General features: G+C 42.4%; 1 protein-coding gene across 1 annotated transcript in view; it reads right to left on the reverse strand.

Moving 5' to 3' along the window:
* Window positions 1-22871, reverse strand: part of tbcd (tubulin folding cofactor D) — a 259910-nt gene that overhangs the window by 57201 nt on the left and 179838 nt on the right. The window contains exons 24-29 of the mRNA XM_068004296.1: window positions 21307-21369; window positions 20054-20130; window positions 18811-18898; window positions 16601-16719; window positions 8904-8995; window positions 7997-8137 (exon numbers count right to left, since the gene is read on the reverse strand). Coding sequence (XP_067860397.1) covers window positions 7997-8137; window positions 8904-8995; window positions 16601-16719; window positions 18811-18898; window positions 20054-20130; window positions 21307-21369 — 580 coding nt within the window. The remainder of the gene's footprint in view (window positions 1-7996; window positions 8138-8903; window positions 8996-16600; window positions 16720-18810; window positions 18899-20053; window positions 20131-21306; window positions 21370-22871) is intronic.

Below are 22871 nucleotides of genomic sequence, written 5' to 3' on the forward strand. Positions count from 1 at the left end.
TAAAGGTACTGTGAGACAAGTTAGTGCGTGGCATTCAAATGTGAGTCACAATCATAGATAATGCAATATTAAGTAAGTTAGATTCCTGTTTCAGTATTACCCCATCTGTATTCCCAAAATCTGTATTATAATTTCTGAATATCTGACACTGTAATTTGTTCCCTCTCCTCAGGTACTCACTCCCCTCTCTCTTTCAAAACCACTGCCACCATACCTCTCCTCAAAAAACCCACCCTTGCAAAGTACCACCCCATCTCCAACCCCCCTTGCCTCTCCAAAGTACATGAATGTGTTGTCAACTTCCAAACCCAAGCCTATACTTCCCGCAACTCCATGTTTTAATCTCTCCAATCGGGTTTCTGTCCCTTGCTGATCACCAAAACGATCATAGCCAAAGTCTCAAATGACATGGTTTGTGTGACTGTGGGGTGTTATACTTCCTTGACCTCTCTTCCTGAGTTCCCTTTTCTCTTCCTCATCTACATGCTGCCCCCTGGCAACAACATCTGCAGACATGGGGTCAGCTTCCACGTGTCTTCCGATAGCATCCATCTCTACCTCTCCGCTAACTTGGCATTGTCAGACTGCTTGTCCAACATTCAGTTAAATGTTGGGACAATCTACAATCCCTGCCACAAATTCTGATTCCATCCCCCTCCCCTGCCAATGCCTTAGCCTGAACCAGTCAGTTTGAAAAATCGGCGTCCTATATGATCCCGAGCTGAGCTACCGACCCCACGTTCTCCATCAAAGACTGCCCACTTCCACCTCAATAACACTACCTGCCCACGACCCTCCCTCAGATCATCTGCTGCTGAAATCCCCATTCATGCCTTTATCACCTCCAGACTCGACTATCCCAATTTTCTCCTCTCCACCCTATTTCATCAGAGCTGAATGAGTCTCTATGTATCCAATAAAAATAACATAAGTGTTAGACGGAAGTAAAATATTGGATACTGGTAATCTAACCGCCCTTGCTTGGTTCCACACTTACCTATTCAATTGTAGCGAGAGCATCTCCAGCAATGGCATCTCCTCCCACTCTCACACCATTATCTCTGGAGGTCCCCAAGGATCTATCCTGGACACCCTCCTCTTCCTCATCCATATGCTGCCTCTCAGCGACATCAACCAAAAAAATTGCTCAAGATTCCACATGTATAATACCATCTCTCCATCACCTCACTTGACCCTGTTAGCCTGCTTGTCCAACATCCAGTCCTGGATGAGCTGCAATTTCCTCCAGTTAAACATTGGGAAGACCGAAGCCATTGTCTTCAGCCTCCACCACAAACTCTGTACCTACCCCACCGATTCCATCCCCCTCCCCAGTCACTGTCTCAGGTTGAAGCCAATCGTTCAGAACCTCAGCATCAAATTTGAATCCGAGCTGAGCTTCCAACACAATATGCTCTCCATCACAAAGACCACCTGCTTCCACCTCCGTAATATTGCCCATCTTTGCACCGATCAAAAACCCTTATCCATGCCTTTGTCGCCTCTGGACTCGACTATTCCAGTGCTCTCCTGGCCAGCCTCGCATCCTCCACATACTTTAGCTCATCTAAAACTTTGCTACCCGTATCCTAACATGAACCACGTCCCGCTCACTGACCTACAATGTCCCGATCCCCCAACACATCTAATTTAAAATTCTCATCCTCTTGTTCAAATCCCTTCCTTGCCTCACCCCTCTATATCTCCGTAGTTTCCTCCTGTTATAAACCTCTAAGAATTCTGTGTTCATGCAATTCTGGCCTCTTATGCATCCCCCACTCCCTTCGCCCCACAATTGGTGGCTTTGCCTTCAGCTGTCTAGGCCCAAAGCTCCGCAATTCCCTCCACCTCACCACCTCATTTAAGACCCTCCGTAAAACCTACCTCTTTGACCAAGCTTTTAATCACCCCTTGTAATATCTGGTCTTTGGCTCGATGTCAATTTTTGTCTCATTACATGTCTTGTGAAGCGCCTTGGGATATTAGTCAATGTTAAAGGTGGTATATAAATGCACAGCATTTTGTTGTTGTTGAACAGTGGAACTTAAGATGATCTCCTCCAGTATGGCGGATAATCAGTGCTCCAAGATTAACAAGTGCCAAGTCACACAAATTCTTAGATCAGATATACCTTTGGATTGCTGGCGTACTTGTGTGAACGATATTATTCCAAGAATGAGGAACATCCTATTAAGGAAGGTTAGGTGTAACTTTTGTGCTCAATATTATCACTTACATTAAACTTATATAGAACCTTGGTTAGACCACACTTGGAGTACTATGCACAGTTCTAGTCTCCATATTATAAAAAGGATATAGAGGCATTGGAGAAGGTGCAAAAAAGATTCACAAGGGATGATACCAGAACTGAGAAGATACACTTATCAGGAAAGGCTGAACACGCTGTGGCTCTTTTCTCTAGAAAAGAGAAGGCTGAGGGGTGACCTGATAGAGATCTTTAAGATAATTAAAGGGTTTGATAGGGTAGATGCAGAGAAAATGTTTTCACTGGGCAGGAGTCCAAGACTAGAGGTCATCAATATAAAAGAGTCACTAATAAATCCAATAGGGAATTCAGGAGAAACTTCTTTACCCAAAGAATTGTAAGAATGTGGAACGTGCTACATCAAGGAATTGTTGAGGCAAATAGCATCGATGCATTTAAGGGGAAGCTAAATAAGCACATGAAGGAGAAAGGAATAGAAGGGTACGCTGATAGGGTTAGATGAAGTACAGAGAGAGGGGGCTCGAGTGGAGCATAAACGTCGGCATAGACTAGTTGGGCCGTACGGGCTGTTTCAGTGCTGTAGTCCCAATGTAATTTGATGCAATATTCACTCAATACTCCTGTAATGCCCTGTTACTTTGATACAAAAATAATAGCATGGAGCTGCTGAATCTTAGTGCAACAAAGTTGGAATATCTCCATAGAGACCCACTCAAGGCAATTGTCTTGTGTGGAATAACACTGCATCAGCTCTAGTTTTTGATAGAGCAATACAAGGCCTTACCATGCACATCATGATGCACAATGAAACCAATAACTAGTGCTGCAAATCTGAACCCTTTGAATGTTGCAGAGTTATGCTGGTGGACAGATATACATTGTGTGTGGCCATGTCATACTTGTCACATACACTAAGTCCTGCTGCCTCGAAACTTGGTACAGCAATGTGCATCCACAGGCAGACACACATACATATACATGATATAATCCACATATGCCTGCATATGTGCAGTGACAATCTAATTTTTAAATAGAAGCAGAAAACCTAACAGTACTAGACTCTAATTTTGCAAAGCTGATCTGCACTAGCAGAAACCTGCCCCAGATCGTTGACATGATAGAGGTAGCACTTGGTGCCAACAAAAAAAAATCTGTTGCGTACAGAAGAAAACCGGATTCTTGGGTTCAAGAGTCTGTTAGTCTGTTTAAATAGGGATGGTGGCATATATGCATTCTGGTTAGTATCCAAAAATACTACTAACTTGCAAATTTGTTTCTTGGACATTCTTCAAAGGAATTTCAACTTTTTGACAAACCCTGGAATGAATGTTAACTGTGGGAGTGCTTTCAATTTTACTTTCAAGTAGAAGACTTCCTGAGCTTTTTGCTGGCATCAGCATCAGTTGGAGTTGCCCTCCTTGATATCCATTCATCTTTATTTAAGTATGCTCCTTCTGGGAACAGGCTGCAAATTTTCTGCAGTGGGACCGTTACGTGAAGTTACCTAAAACATCAATCAAAGCCATCCAAGGCTGGGAAAGCAATAAGGCTAGTTCTACAAATTACACAGGATTCATTAACAATATCAAATGGTAGCTGTTTGATACAACAGGTTAAGCACACAGTCCTTTCACCCCAGAGTCCTAGATTTGAACCCAGCCCAACCTAAATGAATGAATATCTACATCTCTCTGTTGGTTGTGTAAAATTAGCATAGGAAATTTCATCTTAGTTCCGAGTGGTTATTTTATTCAACCTTAAAATTAGTCCCTAGTGTTAGAAAAATGGTTGAATAGTCTCTTACTGTAAATATCATTCGAAAGCAAAAATAAAAAAAAACTGCATCTGGAGTTTATCTTCACATTAAAAGTGCATCAAAAATATTTTCAAATAACACAGGCAAGCCCAGTTTCCTTAAGACAATCTGTTTGTACTTTGTTTATTATCGATCTCTTAAACAAGTATCGTGACTTTGGGTGGGGGCAGGGGATGGGGAACTCATCCAGTTGTTATATTTAAGTTGCATGTGTAAATTGAGTGTTGATATGGAGAAATTTGTGGTCATTATAGTCCCCACCGCTTACAGTGGGCGAGTTTGTACAAATGCAATTTGCCCACTGTACACGATGACCAATATAGCGGTTTCATCTAATGTTCCTACATTGCAAGGTTAGTTAAAACGGCAAACAATCGAGAAATCAGTGAGAAACAAACAATCAAGCCCCTGATCTGATACAATTTTTCTCCCTCGGATATTTTTTTTTAAAATTAGTTCACGGGATGTGGGCGTCGCTGGCAAGGCCGGCATTTATTGCCCATCCCTAATTGCCCTCGAGAAGGTGGTGGTGAGCCGCCTTCTTGAACCGCTGCAGTCCGTGTGGTGACGGTTCTCCCACAATGCTGTTAGGAAGGGAGTTCCAGGATTTTGATCCAGCGACAATGAAGGAACGGCGATATATTTCCAAGTCGGGATGGTGTGTGACTTGGAGGGGAACGTGTAGGTGGTGTTGTTCCCATGCGCCTGCTGCCCTTGTCCTTCTAGGTGGTAGAGGTCGCGGGTTTGGGAGGTGCTGTCGAAGAAGCCTTGGCGAGTTGCTGCAGTGCATCCTGTGGATGGTGCACACTGCAGCCACTGTGCGCCGGTGGTGAAGGGAGTGAATGTTTAGGGTGGTGGATGGGGTGCCAATCAAGCGGGCTGCTTTATCTTGGATGGTGTCGAGCTTCTTGAGTGTTGTTGGAGCTGCACTCATCCAGGCAAGTGGAGAGTATTCCATCACACTCCTGACTTGTGCCTTGTAGATGGTGGAAAGGCTTTGGGGAGTCAGGAGGTGAGTCACTCGCCGCAGAATACCCAGCCTCTGACCTGCTCTCGTAGCCACAGTATTTATATGGCTGGTCCAGTTAAGTTTCTGGTCAATGGTGACCCCCAGGATGTTGATGGTGGGGGATTCGGCGATGGTAATGCCGTTGAATGTCAAGGGGAGGTGGTTAGACTCTCTCTTGTTGGAGATGGTCATTGCCTGGCACTTATCTGGCGCGAATGTTACTTGCCACTTATGAGCCCAAACCTGGATGTTGTCCAGGTCTTGCTGCATGCAGGCTCGGACTGCTTCATTATCTGAGGGGTTGCGAATGGAACTGAACACTGTGCAGTCATCAGCGAACATCCCCATTTCTGACCATATGATGGAGGGAAGGTCATTGATGAAGCAGCTGAAGATGGTTGGGCCAAGGACACTGCCCTGAGGAACTCCTGCAGCAATGCCCTGGGGCTGAGATGACTGGCCTCCAACAACCACTACCATCTTCCTTTGTGCCAGGTATGACTCCAGCCACTGGAGAGTTTTCCCCCTGATTCCCATTGACTTCAATTTTACTAGGGCTCCTTGGTACCACACTCGGTCAAATGCTGCCTTGATGTCAAGGGCAGTCACTCTCACCTCACCTCTGGAATTCAGCTCTTTTGTCCATGTTTGGACCAAGGCTGTAATGAGGTCTGGAGCCGAGTGGTCCTGGCGGAACCCAAACTGAGCATCGGTGAGCAGGTTATTGGTGAGTAAGTGCCGCTTGATAGCACTGTCGACGACACCTTCCATCACTTTGCTGATGATTGAGAGTAGACTGATGGGGCGGTAATTGGCCGGATTGGATTTGTCCTGCTTTTTGTGGACAGGACATACCTGGGCAATTTTCCACATTGTCGGGTGGATGCATATTACAGGAAACACTGAAAAAACTTCAGGAAATGAATGAACAGATTTTACCGCCACTGAAAATGAATCTCAGCATGTTCCAATTTCTCATATTTTGGGGCTCACTCCATGTAAATATTAGCAGGTGGCCCAGGTCCTTGGGAATTTCCCCCCAGTCCGCGCAATGTGTGTCTGTATCCCGGGATATAACTGGGCAACAGGGGAGATTGGCACCTTTACAAAATCGGCAGATTTAAGCACTCAACAACAACTACAACTTGCATTTATATAGCGCCTTTAACGTTGTATAACGTCCCAAGGTACTTCACAGGAGCGATTATCAAACCAAATTTGACACCGAGCCACATAAGGAGATATTCGGACAGGTGACCAAAAGCTTGGTGAAAGAGGTAGATTTTAAGGAGCGTCTTAAAGGGCGAGAGAGGGGTAGAGAGGCAGAGAGGTTTAGAGAAGGAATTCCAGAGCTTAGGGCCTAGGCAGCTAAAGGCACTGCCGGTAATGATGGAGCAATTAAAATCGGAGACACACAAAGGCAAGAATTGGAGGTGCGCAGAGATCTCGGAGGGTTGTAGGGCTGGAAGTTGAAGGCATGGCCGCTAATGGTGGAGCAATGAAAATCGAGGATTTTTCATCCACCTGACCATGCAAATGGACTTTGGTTCACACCTCATCTGAAAGTCGGCACTTCTGATAATGGAGCATTGCCTTACTACTGCACTGGTGTCAGCCTTAATCAAATGCTAAGGTCCTGGAATGGTGCCTTGACCGATAATCTTTCGAGTCAGAGGTGAGAGTGCTACCAACTGAAATAAACTGACATGCTAATGAATTATATAACTACAACCGTAACAATAAAGAGTTGTTCAGTTTTGAAGTGCAGTGTCGCACTGACAGCTTTTTTAGGTGATCTATGGAATCTTATACTAATCTTTACTGATGCAGTTTAAGAAACGTCGGCATGCAAATTTGAAGTGAAAGGTCTTAAATAAGAGTATTTGTCACCTCACGTCACTCTCCATATGCTAACCTGGCATTAATATTGAAGTACAGGTCTATGAAATGCCATGCAGAATAATGAGCTTCCACCACCCATTCAGGCAGTGCATTCCAGATCATAACTACTCACTGTGTAAAAAAGTTTTCCCTCATGTCACCTTTGGTTCTTTTGCCAATCACCTTAAATCTGCGTCCTCTGGTTCTCGACCCTTCTGCCAATGGGAACAGTTTCTCTTTATTTACTTTATCTAAACCCTTCATGATTATGAACACTATCAAATCTCCTCTTAACCTTCTCTGCTCTAAGGAGAACAACCCAAGCTTCTCTAGTCTATCGACGTAACTGAAGTCCCTCATCCCTGGTACCATCCTAGTAAATCTTTTCTGCACCGTCTCGAAGGCCTTCATACCATTCCTAAAGTGCGGTGCCCAGAATTTCAATTCCTCCTCCAAGTTTATTTACTCACTCACCTATTCCAGGAATTGATGCATGTCTAGGAGTTGGTAATCAGCCATGTGACATAAATAGCAAGAAGCACTCCCGGAATTTTAAAATAAACTACAATTTGATTTACACAAAACTGCAATTACAAGGCTGAGCATATGCAAGCCTTGTGGATACATCCGATTTCCCACACTTTCAGCTGAGCCATTCAGCATAAAAAATAATAGACATGTGCAATGCACCCTTGCATTTTGACAGATTTGAGCTTGTTAAGTGGCTCAGTAGCGCTATTACAAGTAGCATCTGATTAGCTCATCTGTTGTTGATACATTCTAGCAACTTCAGTAATTGTTCAAATCCCTCAGAGTTTGTCAGAATGCCCAGAATAAAAATGCAACACTGCTTTACTTCATTTCTAGCACATATCAGATGTTTCCTCACAATAGTATACTTAGTATCTGTGGGAATATTTCCTTGATAGGACTTGAGATTTTGTAAGTGAAATCAGACACCACATACTCTTTGCAGGATGATGCAACAAAATAGAGATACACGAGTTCCTGTTTGACAGTACAATATAAGCAGGTATGGCTGACATTGACATTTTATACATACCATGCTCCAATATCCCCTCGACTATCTGTAGTATAGTCATTCATACAATCTAACAGGGTGTTGTAGATCTGAGACACGTTACTTCGACAGATGACTTGATCATGTGGTCCATCTTCATTCACGCCCACTGTCTTACAGACTCTAGGTCAAAACATTGGGGAAAATAGATCAGAAAATAGTCCCACAATTAAAAGTTCAATTTAACGAAGAGTTGCATTTTGTTTGGACACTAAGGAATACTATCTGTTTTTAATTTATCTATTTTTTTCTTCCTCCATCCCTTAACTCTCTGGCCCATCTACAACCCGAGACCAGAAGCAACCTATTCTCCATGCTGCTTTGAGCTGACTACTGGGAGGCCAACAGCTTCAGGCTAGACATAATTCTCCCTCTAATTTTTCCTCCCACAGCTGCATAACTTAGTAGCAATGCCAATCAAGCCTCTATTCCTATTCACATGCTATAATAGGAATATTATTTTTAGAAACTGACCTAAAGTATTTTGTACTTGTTCTGAAAGCAATTAAGCATTGCTTTTTCTGAAGTTGTAGCACAAAAACAAATTGATTGATCACTTCTAATGAATGAGCCACACCACTTACTTTGCATTATATAATGGAAGAAGTATTAAAATTGTCTGGGATGCATAAAGTAAGAAACACAAATGTTGACAATGTTGAAGAATACATTTTTCAGTTAACTTATTTCATTAAGCTGCCAATTTTACCACGATTTATAAAATTAAAATGGGCCTCCTTTTGACAATGTTATCAAAATCATTAAACTGTTTTAATGAATTTACTTTTTCCCCCAAAATTAAGTAATTCAAATGTTTGTCTAAGCAGTGAGCATGTGAAAATAGACTGTAATTTGTACATTAATTTGAGTAAACCATAATAATCCATACTGAGCAATGGCCTTCAGTGCATCCCTTCTAGCATCTGCAAAGGTGGTATCTTTTACTGTCATCCAGGTGACTCTCTGTAGTCCTTCTAAAACCTGAAACAAGCCAAAAGGTGATGAGTTGTGGGAAATATCCAAATATAAGTTAGAAAACATTCACAACTTACTGCTGTTGTGCAAGTGCTATTGTGTTACAGTAAAATTAATAGTATGATTGTTCATATAAAATTTAAAAAGTATATATCATCAAAGAGATGTACTAAACAGGAAATTTTGTTTTAAAAATAGAATATTTCACTACTAGTAATGAAGATGATTAAACAACTGAAGCAGACTCCTGATAATGAGCAATGGGACTTTGCACTAGTTGAATTCATGCTACAATTCATCATTACAGTCCACGACGTGTGTCTGACTATGTTAGCAGTGAAATCAGTCAACATTTTCAGATCAATGAATTAATCAATAATATTCATTTTAGTGAGATCAGTACTACTGTAATGTTATAACACTGATTTCTAAATTTAAGAAAGCTTGCACTCCAATTTAAATATAAATAATAACAAACATGAAAGTATCAGATCAAGTTTTGTTGAAAGCACAGACAGAAAATTATTAGATTTAGCATTGTGTACACTCAAGGAGATTATTTTATAAAAAAAACCCTGATGTTCAGTGGATTGTTGAAGTTGATTAGCCAAATTATATTATTACGTGATGGGTGATGAACATTTTTTTTAAAAAACTTAGTATCTTTTTTAAAAATACAAGATGGTGGCAGAGTTAGGAGGGAAACTTCAGAAACTTCCTTTAGAGGGCTGGCCAACAACTAGCAAAACCTGTTTTTGGGCAGAAGCAGAAAATCTCTAATGACAGACAGCCCTGGAGCACAAACCCACAACTAAATATGCCTGCAAGTCAGGTCTTCTAATACCCAAGGTCTATCCATTCATTTTGCTTAGGAGTGTTGTCTGATGTTCACAGCTTGAAAGTAAAGTTTGTACCATTTTTTTTCCTGTAGCTTGTTTCTTTTCATATGTACACAGCAAATGGAGGAGGCTAAAGACAGTCCCCTGCAGTACACTAGAAGTGACTGAGCAAGCAGAGAAGAAACCATTGGCAGCAGAGTAATGCCTGCATTGTGTTAAGTAAGAGTGGAACTAGGAAAGAAATGCTCCGATACTGGACTACACTAGTAGTGGAGGAGAATGGGATGGTCGACTGTGTTAAAATCAGCAGGGAGGTCGTGGAGGGTGAGGAGAAGTAGGGAACCAAGTTTGCCATCACAAAGAATGTAGTTTGTGATTTTGATCATGCGGTCTCAGTATTGTGGGCAGGGTGGAAAAGACTCACATAAGGAGTAGTGCGAGGAACACGGTTGCAAGGCTACAATAGGTTCTAGGACGAGAGAAAGGGAAGGTTTGATAGGGCAGTAAAGAAAGTGGAGGGGTTTAGAGATAGGCTGAAAGTGGAGGGGTATAAAGATAGGCTGAGTAGGGCAAAGGTACTATAATCTTTTATTAAATTATGATAATAGAGTTCAACTTATATCCCTAAAGTTATCAGGTTTCTGGCAGAGCTGGAATGTTCCTCCCATCAACTCGACAGGGTGAACTGCTTTCCAGCTCTGGCAAGCAGAAGATCAAAACAGCTCCTCAGCGTCCAAAAAACATCAGTACATTCAGCCTATCTTTAAACCCCCCACCCCTCTCAAGCTGAGTCAGGAATTATCCTGCTTGACTCCAGAATCAGCTTCCACTCCCACATCTATGCTCTTGCACGTCCACGACATTGCCGGCCTCCAACCCTCTCTCCCCTTCTGCTGGTAAAATCTTACAGGGATATCCAACATTTTGAAGCAGGAGAATGTGTATACTTGTCATTTAACACAGTAATACAAGCCAACGTGCATAAAAAAGCAAGATCCTCCATACATAATAAAGCGAGACTCCTCGTACACAAAAACAAAACCCTCCTCCAAAAACAAAAAAAAGAGACCCGCCACATACAAAAAGTGAGACCATTTGCACCGTCTCATCTTCCTTTTCCATCACTTACCCTCCCGCTTTTCTGTGCCTAGTTGTTTGATAGAAAAAAATTGAGACCCTCTATCTTCCCACTTTTTTTTCCTGGCCCTTCTTCTCCTCTTCTGGTTCTGTCTCTCTTTTCTATGGTCCTCTTTCTCTTTTGCACTGTCTCTCTCACCCCCTCTCCCTTTTCAAGTCACAGTACATCTTTAGGAAAAAAAAATCATTATCTTCAAGACATTGGGCTCGATATTAAGAGGGAGGCGGGTTGGCAGCAGGGGGTCGACTGGGCGCGTGGGCAGCCTAATTGAAGCCACTTACCTTGGCTTCCGGGTTTCCCGTCCTGGACCTGCGCAGCGGGCGCACTGCGCAGCCGCATCACAGGCTGTCAGCAGGAGGAGCCATATTTAAAGGGGCAGTCCTCCAATGCTCCTCCTGCAGCAAACAGCCAATTTAGGAGCATGGAGCAGGCCAGAGGCAAGGCTGCTCCAAGGTTTTCTGACTCCTAACTCCATGTGCTGCTCGATGGGGTGAGGAGTAGGAGGGAAACGTTTTTTCCCAGCGGACGGGAGGAAGTGGCCTGCCTCTGCCACCAAGAAGGTCTGGCTCAAGGTGGCAGAGGAGGTCAGCAGCAGCAGCAACATCTCCCGAACCTGGGTCCAGTGCAAGAAGCGCTTTAATGACCTAACCAGGTCAGCCAAAATGAGTATACTTACACATTCTCCCACACTCCGTCTTCCACATCACTTCCACCACCACACAACTCCTTCTGCACTGCCACCACAACGCTCTCGCATCACTCCTCACATCCACTCAGCCATCATCCTCACCTTGCCTGCACTTACTCACCGCCCCAGTTCCCATTCGAACACTACCATGCAACCCAATCCTCATACAATCTCATGGCCATGTCTCATACACACCCTCCCATGCATCTCCCTCACGGTCACCCCACCCACACCAATGCATACAGTGGGTCACTATGCAACCATCACTCAATCACACCTCTGTGTTTTGCCTTGATAGGAGAAGAGATGCCGGAAGGCCCAGGAGATGGATGATGGTGAAAGGGAACATGGAGGTGGGGATGCCACTCAAAGCGCTTCCACGTCTCACCCGTTGCCCCCTCTCAACCAGTACCCGCAATGCTGCCTCCTCTCCAGGTGCTCAAGTCTGCCCCTGCACAAGTGCAGGTGGAGCAGTCTTCGGAGGGGTCCTCACGGGCACCGAAACCCAGAGGGCGTCTGTGCAAAGCATCTCATCGGTCAGGGCATGGACAAGAGCAACCTGCCACTACCTCGACTGAAGCCACAGGGGTAGCACCACGTAGGGGTTCCCGTAAACACAAGGCGAAGGTTTTGTGAGCACAAAGGGGATGCACAAGGGTGTTTGACGATTTGTGATGTTTTTTATTTATATTTGTTTTCTTCCACATTCACAATAAATCTGATTATTATCACCACTACTGCCACATCTTGCCCATTCTTTACTGGCTTGTGGAATAGGTCCCTTTCATGAGGTTCACCATGAACACGCACACTTGATGCCACCCATTGGGTAGGTATAGTTGCACCACTGTTTTGTGCAGGGGGCAGGGGAGGGGGCTGGTGTGGCCGCTCCTCTGTCCAGGTGATGTTAGGAGAACCGTTCACATATCAGTGACTCCCTTTTTTTCCATAAAATATACTTTATTCATAAAATTTGCAGCAAAACATACAATACAGTTGCCATATCACATTCCAAACGTACACAATACAGATTTATACAATTTGCAGGTTACATCAAATACAGTTCAATGAACACATTGTACATAATTACAGTTCATGACACTCTGGGGTGTCTCATTGCATTATACTCAATACAGATTATTGATTACAGGTACATTACAGATTCATTACAGGTACATTACATCAATTTGAATTTTACATTCTGCCCGGGGGGGGGGGTTTTCCCTGATTGCAGCCCCTCGGTATACAATGGCGGGAAGGCTCTAAATGGTTGCCTTTCCCCACAGAGCCTTTGCGGCGGCCGCACCTAGCTTCAGTGCGACCCTGAGCACGTAGTCCTGGACCTTGGAATGTGCCAGTCTGCAACACTCGGTCGACTGACTCGGTCCGAGCACTGGAAGACCAGCAGGTTTCGGGTAGACCAAAGGGCGTCTTTCACCGAGTTGATGGTCTTCCAGCAGCAGCTGATGTCTGTCTCGGTGTGTGTCCCCGGGAACAGCCTGTAGAGCACAGAGTCCTGTGTTACGGAACTGCTCGGGACGAACCTGGACAGATACCACTGCATCTCTCTCCAGACCTTCTTTGCAAAGGCGCATTCCAGAAGGAGATGGGTGACGGTTTCGTCTGCACCGCAGCCTCCTCGGGGACAGTGTGCGGTGGCGCTGAAAGTCCGGGAGCGCATGAAGGATCTGACAGGAAGGGCCCTTCTCACCACCAGCTAAGCTATGTCTTGGTGCTTGTTTGAAAGTTCTGGCGATGAGGCGTTCTGCCAAATGACTCCCTGGCCTCACAAGTAGCCAGGTGAGCCGCTGTTCTGCCCATGGGTTGTTCCTCCTCCTCCTCGTCCTCCTCCTCAATATGGGTGGCAGATGTGGATGGGGCCTCCTCCAGCGGCACCCCTCCCTGTTGTGCCATGTTGTGCAGGGTACAACAGACGACAATAATGCGTCCCACTCTGTGTGGTGCGTATTGAAGCGCTCCCCCAGAATGATCAAGGCACCTGCGCATCTTGAGCAACCCTATATAGCCTGCTCAATTGTAGACCTGGTAGCGATGTGGCTGTCGTTATGTCGATGCTGTGGCTCGGTGGTGGGGTTCCTCAGAGGTGTCATAAGCCACGTGTGCAGGGGATATCCCTTATCCCCGAGGAGCCAGCCCTTGTGGGTGTTGGGTGAGTGGAAGAGGGGCGGGATGTTGGACTCCCTGAGGATGAAGGAATTGTGGCAGCTGCCAAGGTATCTGGCGCACACGTGAAGGAATCTCTTGCGGTGGTCACAGATGAGCTGAGTGTTGATGGAGTGATAGCCCTACCTGTTGATGAACAGTCCTGGCTCGTGTGGAGGTGCTCGTATTGCTATATGGGTGCAATCGATTACACCCTGCACCCGTGGGAAGCCAGCCACAGCGTGGAATCCCACTGCCCTGTCCATCTGGCTGTGGTCATCCATGGGGAGGTTGATATCGTGCGAGGCCCTGCAGAACAAGCCGTCAGTGACCTGCCTTATGCACTTGTGTGCAGACGACTGAGAGACCCTGGTGATGTACCCAATGGCACCCTGGAAGGATCCGGAGGCGAAGAAGTTGAGGGCAGTGGTGACGTTGACAGCGACAGGTAAGAAGAGGGTGCTCGGTCCATCCGGGAGCAACTCATCATTAAGGAGGCTGCAGATGTCCGCGACTACCTGGCGACTGACCCTGAGCCTCCGTATGCACTGCTCCTCAGAGGGGTCCAGGAAGCTGAGCCTCGGTTTGTATACCCTGTGGTGAGGGTAGTGCCTTCTGTGACGCACCTCTCTCTGCGGTTGCCCTCCCTCCCACTGTGCAGGTGGATGTGTCACAGCACTGTGTTATGGAGCTCCACGTGTCAGAGGTGGACGGCGTGGCCAGCGAGGCTGATGACGCTGTTCGTCCTTCGAGGAGGTCATGACTGCAGCTACGGCGGCCCCCAACCGGAAGATATACGTTTGAGGGGGTCCGCAAGGTAGGCAAATGTGTCTGCACACCGGGGTTGAGGTTCCAAGTTGGTGAATTTTAGTGTTAGGAGGAGGGTGGTGCGGGCCAAACTTTGTCCAAAGTGACAGAGTGGCCTCCTGCAATGACCGAGGGTCTCTCCCCCACCTGTCAAATGGACCTTTGCAGCTCCCACAGGCTGGTGGCTGCAACACGTCCATTTCAACTGGGAGTGTTTCCCCCAGTACAGGAAACAATCTCAGTTGAGTTGAAAATCCCACCCCTCCTAAAATATCATGTCAATCAGATCTGCAAACGACCTGAAGTATCTACTTAATTAGTTTATGTGGCATCCCGCCGGCTTTAATTGCCGCCGGGGTCCCATATGTGGGGGCTGCGCGTGCATCTAAACATGTCACTGGGGAACCCGGAAGTGGGGGGTTGGAGCCAGGCTCCGGACCCGCCCCGGGAATCCCAGATTTTCGGAGCTCCCCCGCCACGAACCCACCGGCTCGGAGGTCCGAAAATCGAGCCCATAATCCTTACTTCAAAAGATGTTACTTCTGTGAACAGTTGACAACAGGGGAGATCTAGCATGGGCATCGGGACTGAATGCGCAGCTCTTTAAAATTGCTGGGTCTGTAAAACTGGTGAAGGTTATTCCCTGATTGGTCAAAATCCAGCAATGAGGGAACAAGTCTTTTCCTGTTCTCCAAGCCTGGGAGCTATAAACAACTTGAAGCTGCTGAAGGGTAAAGGAAGGAAGAAACTGGCAGGAGCTTCACAGGTGGATTAAAGATACTCGCAAGCCACGTTTGGCTGCAGCCACCCCTTGGCCATCACTCAATGCCTCCATTACCGTAACTTCTCCAGTGCTCTTCTAGCTGGCGCCACTATCAAACCACTTCAATTTAGCCAAAGTGCTGTAGCCCTCACCCACTCCAGGTCCATTATGATATCACCCCCATCCTCTCGAAGCACCACTGGCTCTCCATACCCCAGCGTGTCATTTTCAAAATTTCAATCCTTGCTTTTAAATCACTCTGTAGCCTTACCCCATGCTACCCCATCCTGCCTTACATCCCTGTGCACATTCTCTGCTCTTCTAACAGCAGACTGTGCCTCGCAGACTTGTTCCTTCCGCTCCACCATCAGCTGCTGCCATTGCATTCCCGCTCTGTGACATTCTCTACTCAGTTCTCCTCACCTTGTCACTTCCCTCTGTGCTTTTTAAAAACTCAAAACCCTCCTCTTTAACTGTGCCTTTGGTTTCCATCTCAGCTTTTCCATTCCCCTTCTCTTTTGCCATGCTTGATGTCTGAGCCCCTTTCCTCCTTATGGTAAAGTACTCAGAGACATCCTCCTGCATATTAGGAGCACTATACAGATGCAAGTTTGTGTTGTTGATCATAGTTCCTTTCTCAGCTTTTTGCACTCCCTTATCTTACCTGATAAGCTCTTTCCCAAACCATTGATTAGCTATCTCTGTGCAAAATTTACATATATTTTAAAATGTTTGTTCAAGTTCAAATAAAATGGAATGTAGCACAGTCACCACACCATCACATATATGCCCTGACAAATTATCCACTTCAGTTCCAACTCTAGTCTATATTGGAATCCAAACATGAAGTGCTTTAATCAGATGAAGTGATGTTACTATGTATCTGCCCATACCTGGGCCTGATAGAGTTCATTTTTAAGTTAAACTTAGGGGTGTATTATTTTAATGCTACTTGTGACAACATTTTTAAAGCATTTTTAAAAAAAATACTGGCCAGCTTGTATTTTTCCTAAGTTAAGAGTCATTTTGCTATTCCAGCAAATAAACCCTTAAAGAGCGTTACCAGTCACAGAATCGGAACATTTGACATCCTTACAGTGACAAGATATGCTCTATACCGAAATGTAATATCTGGCCAACCAGCACGCACAATTTACATTTCATTAAAAGTTTTATTAATTAATTGTTAATGTGGAAAAATCTTTAAACTCACCTGATGGAGCTTGCCATTGAGCATAAATTTAGGAAGTGCACCCAATGCCAAAGAAAATCCACAACGAGTCATTTCTTCAGAACGTTGAAGCTCTGAAATGTATTTGTCCACTAGTTTATCTAAAGAAAAAGTAAAATTGGGAAATAAGCAACAAAATTAAAAATTAGTGACTTTAATGATAACATGTTATAATGCCACTCAAGGACAATATTCCTCCCTACTTCTCAATATTTATTATGAAAAGCAGGGCAGAATATGAATGATGTCAGGAATGGGACTATTCCCATTCGAGCAGCGATGGCTAAGAGGAAATTTAACAGAGGTTCTTAAAATTATGAAAGTTACATGGCTATGGAGAGAGAGCAGGGCACTGGGATTAGTTTTGTGTTGCTCTAGCAAAGAGCCGGCAGACACAATGAGCCAAGCGGCCTTCCATGCTGCAAACATGTAGGGCTCAGTGATTCATGAGGTGTAAGTTGCCAGATAAAAGAGCAGCCTAATATCTGAGAAATATGCATATTTTGTGTCTGCTTTGTCTGATATCCAGCACTCTGTACAAAGCACCATTAATATAAAAAGGTAAAGAGATTCTAACGTGGAGTTGCAGGAAAAATGGGCATGTATTTGGGAGGTGACACATGTTCAAGAACATTGGAGAGGAAAGGGAGTTTGTAGATGGGGCAGTAGTTAGCAAGGACAGAGGGGTTGAGGGTGGGTTTTTCTCCCAGAACTTAAATGTTGCAATAATATACTTGCTTTATTGTTAATTAATTGATTGGCTAAACAGCATCTGTTATTATTGATCTCAGTAGTTTGGAAGCATATTACTTCATGACCTTACATCTAAGTATCCTAAAACCACAGTGCTGCTAGCAGATTTGAGACCCGTCAAAAATTACAAAGTCACATCATTGCTTCTACATTCACCAGTCATGACCTTTGTATGTGTTCCCCCATAACTCAGTAGGTTGCCAAAATCTTGTTCAAATTCAATACTGATGTACTTAAATTTTAAAAAGTTGATACCTACAAGTATATTAGATGAAGAAATGTATTGTGCCCTATACAACCAACAAAGATGTGTGAATGAAAACAGTACATATGCATTCCTTGCTCAATTTGATTTGTAGATTGTTTAGCTGCATTTCTAAACAATCAATAACTTTTTTTAAGCAGAGAAAAATGTATTTATCTGAAACTTGTTTAAAATACAAATGCAAGTGTATACATGTGCAAACAGTAAACCTCCTTTCTCACATTGAATTAAGGAGCTGTAAAAGAAATGTGTTACAGGGATGGGTTATAGAAGATCATTTTTCTTTTTTAAAACGGGTTCACTACTTGTGAGGTAAACATAAAAACACACCTAACCTAACAACTTACATTTCTGCATACATGAAGACATCTTTAAGTACTTTACGCTGCGGTGTAAACATGGCGGGTGCTGAGAAGGATGGAAAGAGGAAAATTGAAAAGGTTGAGGGTGGAGGAGGTTGAATGCATGGCCAAAAAGAAAAGTTTTCAAGCGGAGGAAGTACGGTACAGGTACAGGGAAGAAGTTCCAGACAGCAGAGGCACGGTGCCTGAAAGAGCAGCCACCATTAATAGAGCAAAGTGAGCAGGCAACAAGGAGTAACCCAGTGTGAAAGGATGAGTGTGCATGGAGAATATATGGTTGGAGAAGATCATTAAGATAGGTGGGACAAGGCCATGGTGGAATTTGAAAGCGAGGACAACGATCTTGAAATCAATTCACTCGGGCACAGGAAGCCAGAGAAACTTGGAAATAATGGAGATGATGGGAGTAGAAGACTTCATTTGTGAAGAGGATGATGATTTTTGAGATATTTACAATCCAACATTTTTAAGTTTAATTTAAATCTACTTAACCTGAAAATCCATCTCAGAAAAACAAAATGTTTTTAAAAAAAATAAATCAGTTGTCTTTAGAATTATTGTTAAAGCAATCTTCCTGAAGTTTTTATACACTGTTCATTTAGATACTTGAATCTAACTGATTTGAAGTATATAACATGGATGAACATTTTATGTAAAAAGAAAAGAAAATGGCAGCAGGTGTGAATTGATGATAATTGTGACGTCAAATTAAAACTGAACAGGGATCTATTAAAATGGATTGAAACTTCAGGAAAAAAATGAGTGAAATCCACTTATAAATTGAAGAGGACCAAACAAAATCAATTCCTTACTCTGTACTTCAGGATCTGCTGTTCCTTGGGCAGTTTGGTAATACTCGTTGCACAAAGCAGTTAGTGCTGAGATAACAGCTTCCTGAAACTGAGAACATAAGGGTTACTACTGTTTTTCAGCAATTTTATTTGAGCAATTTAATTTTTACAAAGAAAGTAATAAACATACTGTTCCTGAACTTTATCAGTGTTAAGAAGGAGGGAAAGTAGTGGGGGGGGAAATAAAATACTATCAATTAGACCAGTAACATCGTCACATAAAGCATCACAAAACATATTGGTATGTTTCATATTACTTGAACTGGAAATGGATATCTTACGTAAGTAAAAATTATATATTTATACCAATATGGCTTTTACTTCAACTGTTCTTGTCCATGAATAAAGGCCGTGAGGCTGTTGGTGCCAAAGTATAATAGCTTTACTAAGAAGTTATATCAAGTAACAAAGATGTTTAAAATACAACAGTACAATTAAGTACGCTGGTTAGATTGATACAACCTGGCTTATTGTTATGTAACAGCAGACCCCAAAACGCATCTTTGGCAGCCTGATCCATGTGGGCGTCCAGCCTCGCCCCGAGAACCTTCTGGTTAGTTACCGAAAAGCACCTCACTTACATATGTTTTAAAGACAATAAGCTCTGTATGTCTATATAAGCTTCCCATCAATCATCTCCTCTCTATCTGAAAGGGGGGCCATCAGTACTACTCCCTTCCTCCTAACATTTGGCATAGCAACACTCCTTTCTGATTCCCACAGTCACTATCAACCATCTGTTGATTCCTTATCTTCACACCAAGTATGATATACTTCTGAGTTACTCCTTGTGCGTTCCACTGGTGATGCTATCACCTCCTTAATGATTAGTGGCCTCTAGGTTGGTATTAACCCTCATTTTCAAGCAAAGCATAACACAGCTAGTGACGACTCCCCTTCCTAACTAATGAGCAAGGATGGCGCCAGGTGCTTAATTGCCAAAGGAGCCTTCTCTTTCACAAGGTTGTAAAAAGCTTGTTTTGATAAAGACAGACAGCCCTTCTCTGTTCACAACTATACTAGCATGTATTTTACTTGAACATAATAATACAGAAAGCTTGTATAGTGCTTTTCTTATGAGACCTAACCCCCCCCACGACTCAAATTTGTAACGTGCCATTCAATTGGCAAGTCTAATTTCTACAGCATAGCATTTACAATCTGTCAGTGTTTTCCATAGGAAGACCATAATAAGATGCAATACCTTGATTTTCTGTTTTGCAGTGCTTGTGAAGTGATGTATGCTTTTCAGACTGTCATCAATAAGCCACTGCCACTCACCTAACCAAAAAGAAATTTGTTTTTTCAATCAGCAACCATCTTTAGGTTGGAAACAAAATGCTATTACAAAGTAACTTGATAATGAAGCTTATCTGTATCCCTTAAAAGATTCAACAATTACAAATATTTTGCATGTTGAAACCTAATTAATGCAGCAAATACATAGAGCAAAAGACAGGCTCAAATTATATACACTGCTTTCTTAATTAAATGGCAAAACAATTTTGTTCTGAAAGATAAGCAATCATCTAAGCTAAAGAAATGTAAGGCTTCTGCGCAGAGTAAACAGATGCTTACTGCAGAATCATTTAAGAAAGGAACTAAAATGCAAATTAGCCATTTAATTTTTCCTTTTGCTTTAAGGTACACTTCAGAGTTCATTTTGCTTTTTATATTTCTGTTTTAAAATAATTTTACAAGAACATAAAATATCTACTGCTACAAATAAAAATCTATCATTGAAGTCCAATATTCAGATTAACCATGTGGGGATATGTTTTCCTCCTTTCACTAATATTAACAAAAAAGTCAGTGAGTGTAAAAGTAGGATTCCCCATCTGCACCAACTTCCTTATTAACATTACCCAAATGGAGAAAAATATTCTGCATTATTGCATCGATGCTGGACTTGTATTCAACATGAAAGAAACACCTCAAAATATTACACTAAAAAGTAACACCTCCATCCTCCTCTGAATAACTGCTTCTCTGATCTGTACTCTTTCAGATAAACTGGTTCTGACAATGGGATACACAGACAGCCTCAAAAAATGCTATGAATGAAAGCCAGTGTGGCTCACAAGATGGAAAGATTTTTTAAATTCCTTTTTCCTTTCTTCTAGACTTTGTTTTTTCTTCCAGTTGTTCATCATTGCTGTATTCAGTGCAGCCAACCAGGTAATTAAAATGAAGAAGTCAAGATCTGCAATACCCATGCAACTAGACTGAACTATCCTTGATTCCTGAAATACATTACATTAATCTGTACATATGAAATTTGAAACTGGTAGTTTTTCTATTTGTTAAAAATTCCTAAACATGTCATCGATTTTGTACACCTACAAAAGTACTGGAAATACTACTGAAGTAGTACCTTCACTACTGATCTTATCTTTGGTGGAAACTAGTTATAACAACAGGAAGTTTTACAGAATACATTAAAAAAAATCAGCTTACCAATTAAGGAGTCATTCTTCAAAGGCATTTTTGACAGTGACATTTTCTCTATGAAGCAGCAGACTGTCAAAAATTGGGAAAAATAATTTCTGCAGTTAACGACAATTTCATAATTGATATATATTTAAATCTATTGATCAGAATTCATGAATAAATGGTGCATTTCACCAATGTTTAACCCTTTCAAAGAAATACAATATTCAGTTTCTATTTTAAAATAAACAGGAGATTCTTAATTATCCCCAACATACAAAAAGACAAGGAAAGACCAAATGGTCCATCCTGCCTGTCTCATCCAGATATGGTGCAGCCTATATGCACCATTAGCTCCCAAATCCACCCCAGTCACTGAATCTTCAGGGTGAAGTTAAAAAAAACCAGAGTAAAAGCCATAGTCCAATTTAGGAAAAACTCTGGGACCAACATGAGTGCAGCATCAGAAAAATTAAAAGTAATCCTATTGAATTAAACTCAGCAAGGATTTATTTTATATTGTTCAAAAAATAAATAGATTTTAAACTTTTTTTTTCAGGAGCTATTTAATATTTAAAATACAATTGATTGCAAAGGAATTAATTGTGGAGGAATGCAGCTTTAATTTTTCTAAAGCGAGTTAATGACAGAAACTGCTCTGCTGCAGTAGTATATTGGTCAACATTTCTCCCCTGCTAAATTCACAAAATGAGTTACATCATTCAAGCACACATTGCTTTGAAACAATTGCTGTCTTTTGAATATTAGGCCTAAAAAATCGTCTGTAGTGAATAGCATACAGCGCTTTAAAGGGTAAGGTAAGTTGGGAGAGCATTTAATACATTAGATAGCAGGAGTCAAAATATTTTGAAATGGAGCAAGGCTTATCTACAAGCAACAGACAGGAAAATGGTTGTCAATCACACTTTGTGGATTTTTTTTCCCAGATGATCACACTTAGAATTACAAAAATCAACAATATTCATTTTTTCCCAAATAAATTGACATGTTCCAAAAATAAATTCAGGTTACAACTGAATATTTTTTAAAATATAATTTATACTTTAACAAGAGATCCTCAATTATATTTTAGCCTTGTAATTCTTTATTTTTACATTATTGGCACTGTGTGTGGAAGGAAAACAAATTGTTCTGTATGTTGAAAGAATACTCCAGAACCTGTCAGGGTGAGGTAACAGAGAGTTGTCAGTACTAATGCAAACATACCCTATAAGCAGCATCTGGAACTTCACTAGATAGTTCAGAGAATGTTACAACTGGGTTCAGAGTTAAAAATATTGCATTATTCACAAAAAGGCCTGAGGCACATTATATTTGGTGGGAGCAAGATATTAGGATACCTGATTGCCACTTACTCAACGGCCAGACGGCAAATACAGCATTACATAAATGGAACAGATTTGCTACATTTTTACAGTTACCCATTGGTCAAGAATCACACTGTAATATTATAAACAAGTAAGTTTCTATTTTGACAGATATATACATGAGAATGAATTGATAGCTTATATTATAATACTGCATATAAAATAGCAAATACTTGGATATGAATTGTTGGTTAGAATATAATA

The sequence above is a fragment of the Heptranchias perlo genome, chromosome 23 (assembly GCF_035084215.1).
Source record: "Heptranchias perlo isolate sHepPer1 chromosome 23, sHepPer1.hap1, whole genome shotgun sequence".
NCBI classification, from domain to species: domain Eukaryota; kingdom Metazoa; phylum Chordata; class Chondrichthyes; order Hexanchiformes; family Hexanchidae; genus Heptranchias; species Heptranchias perlo.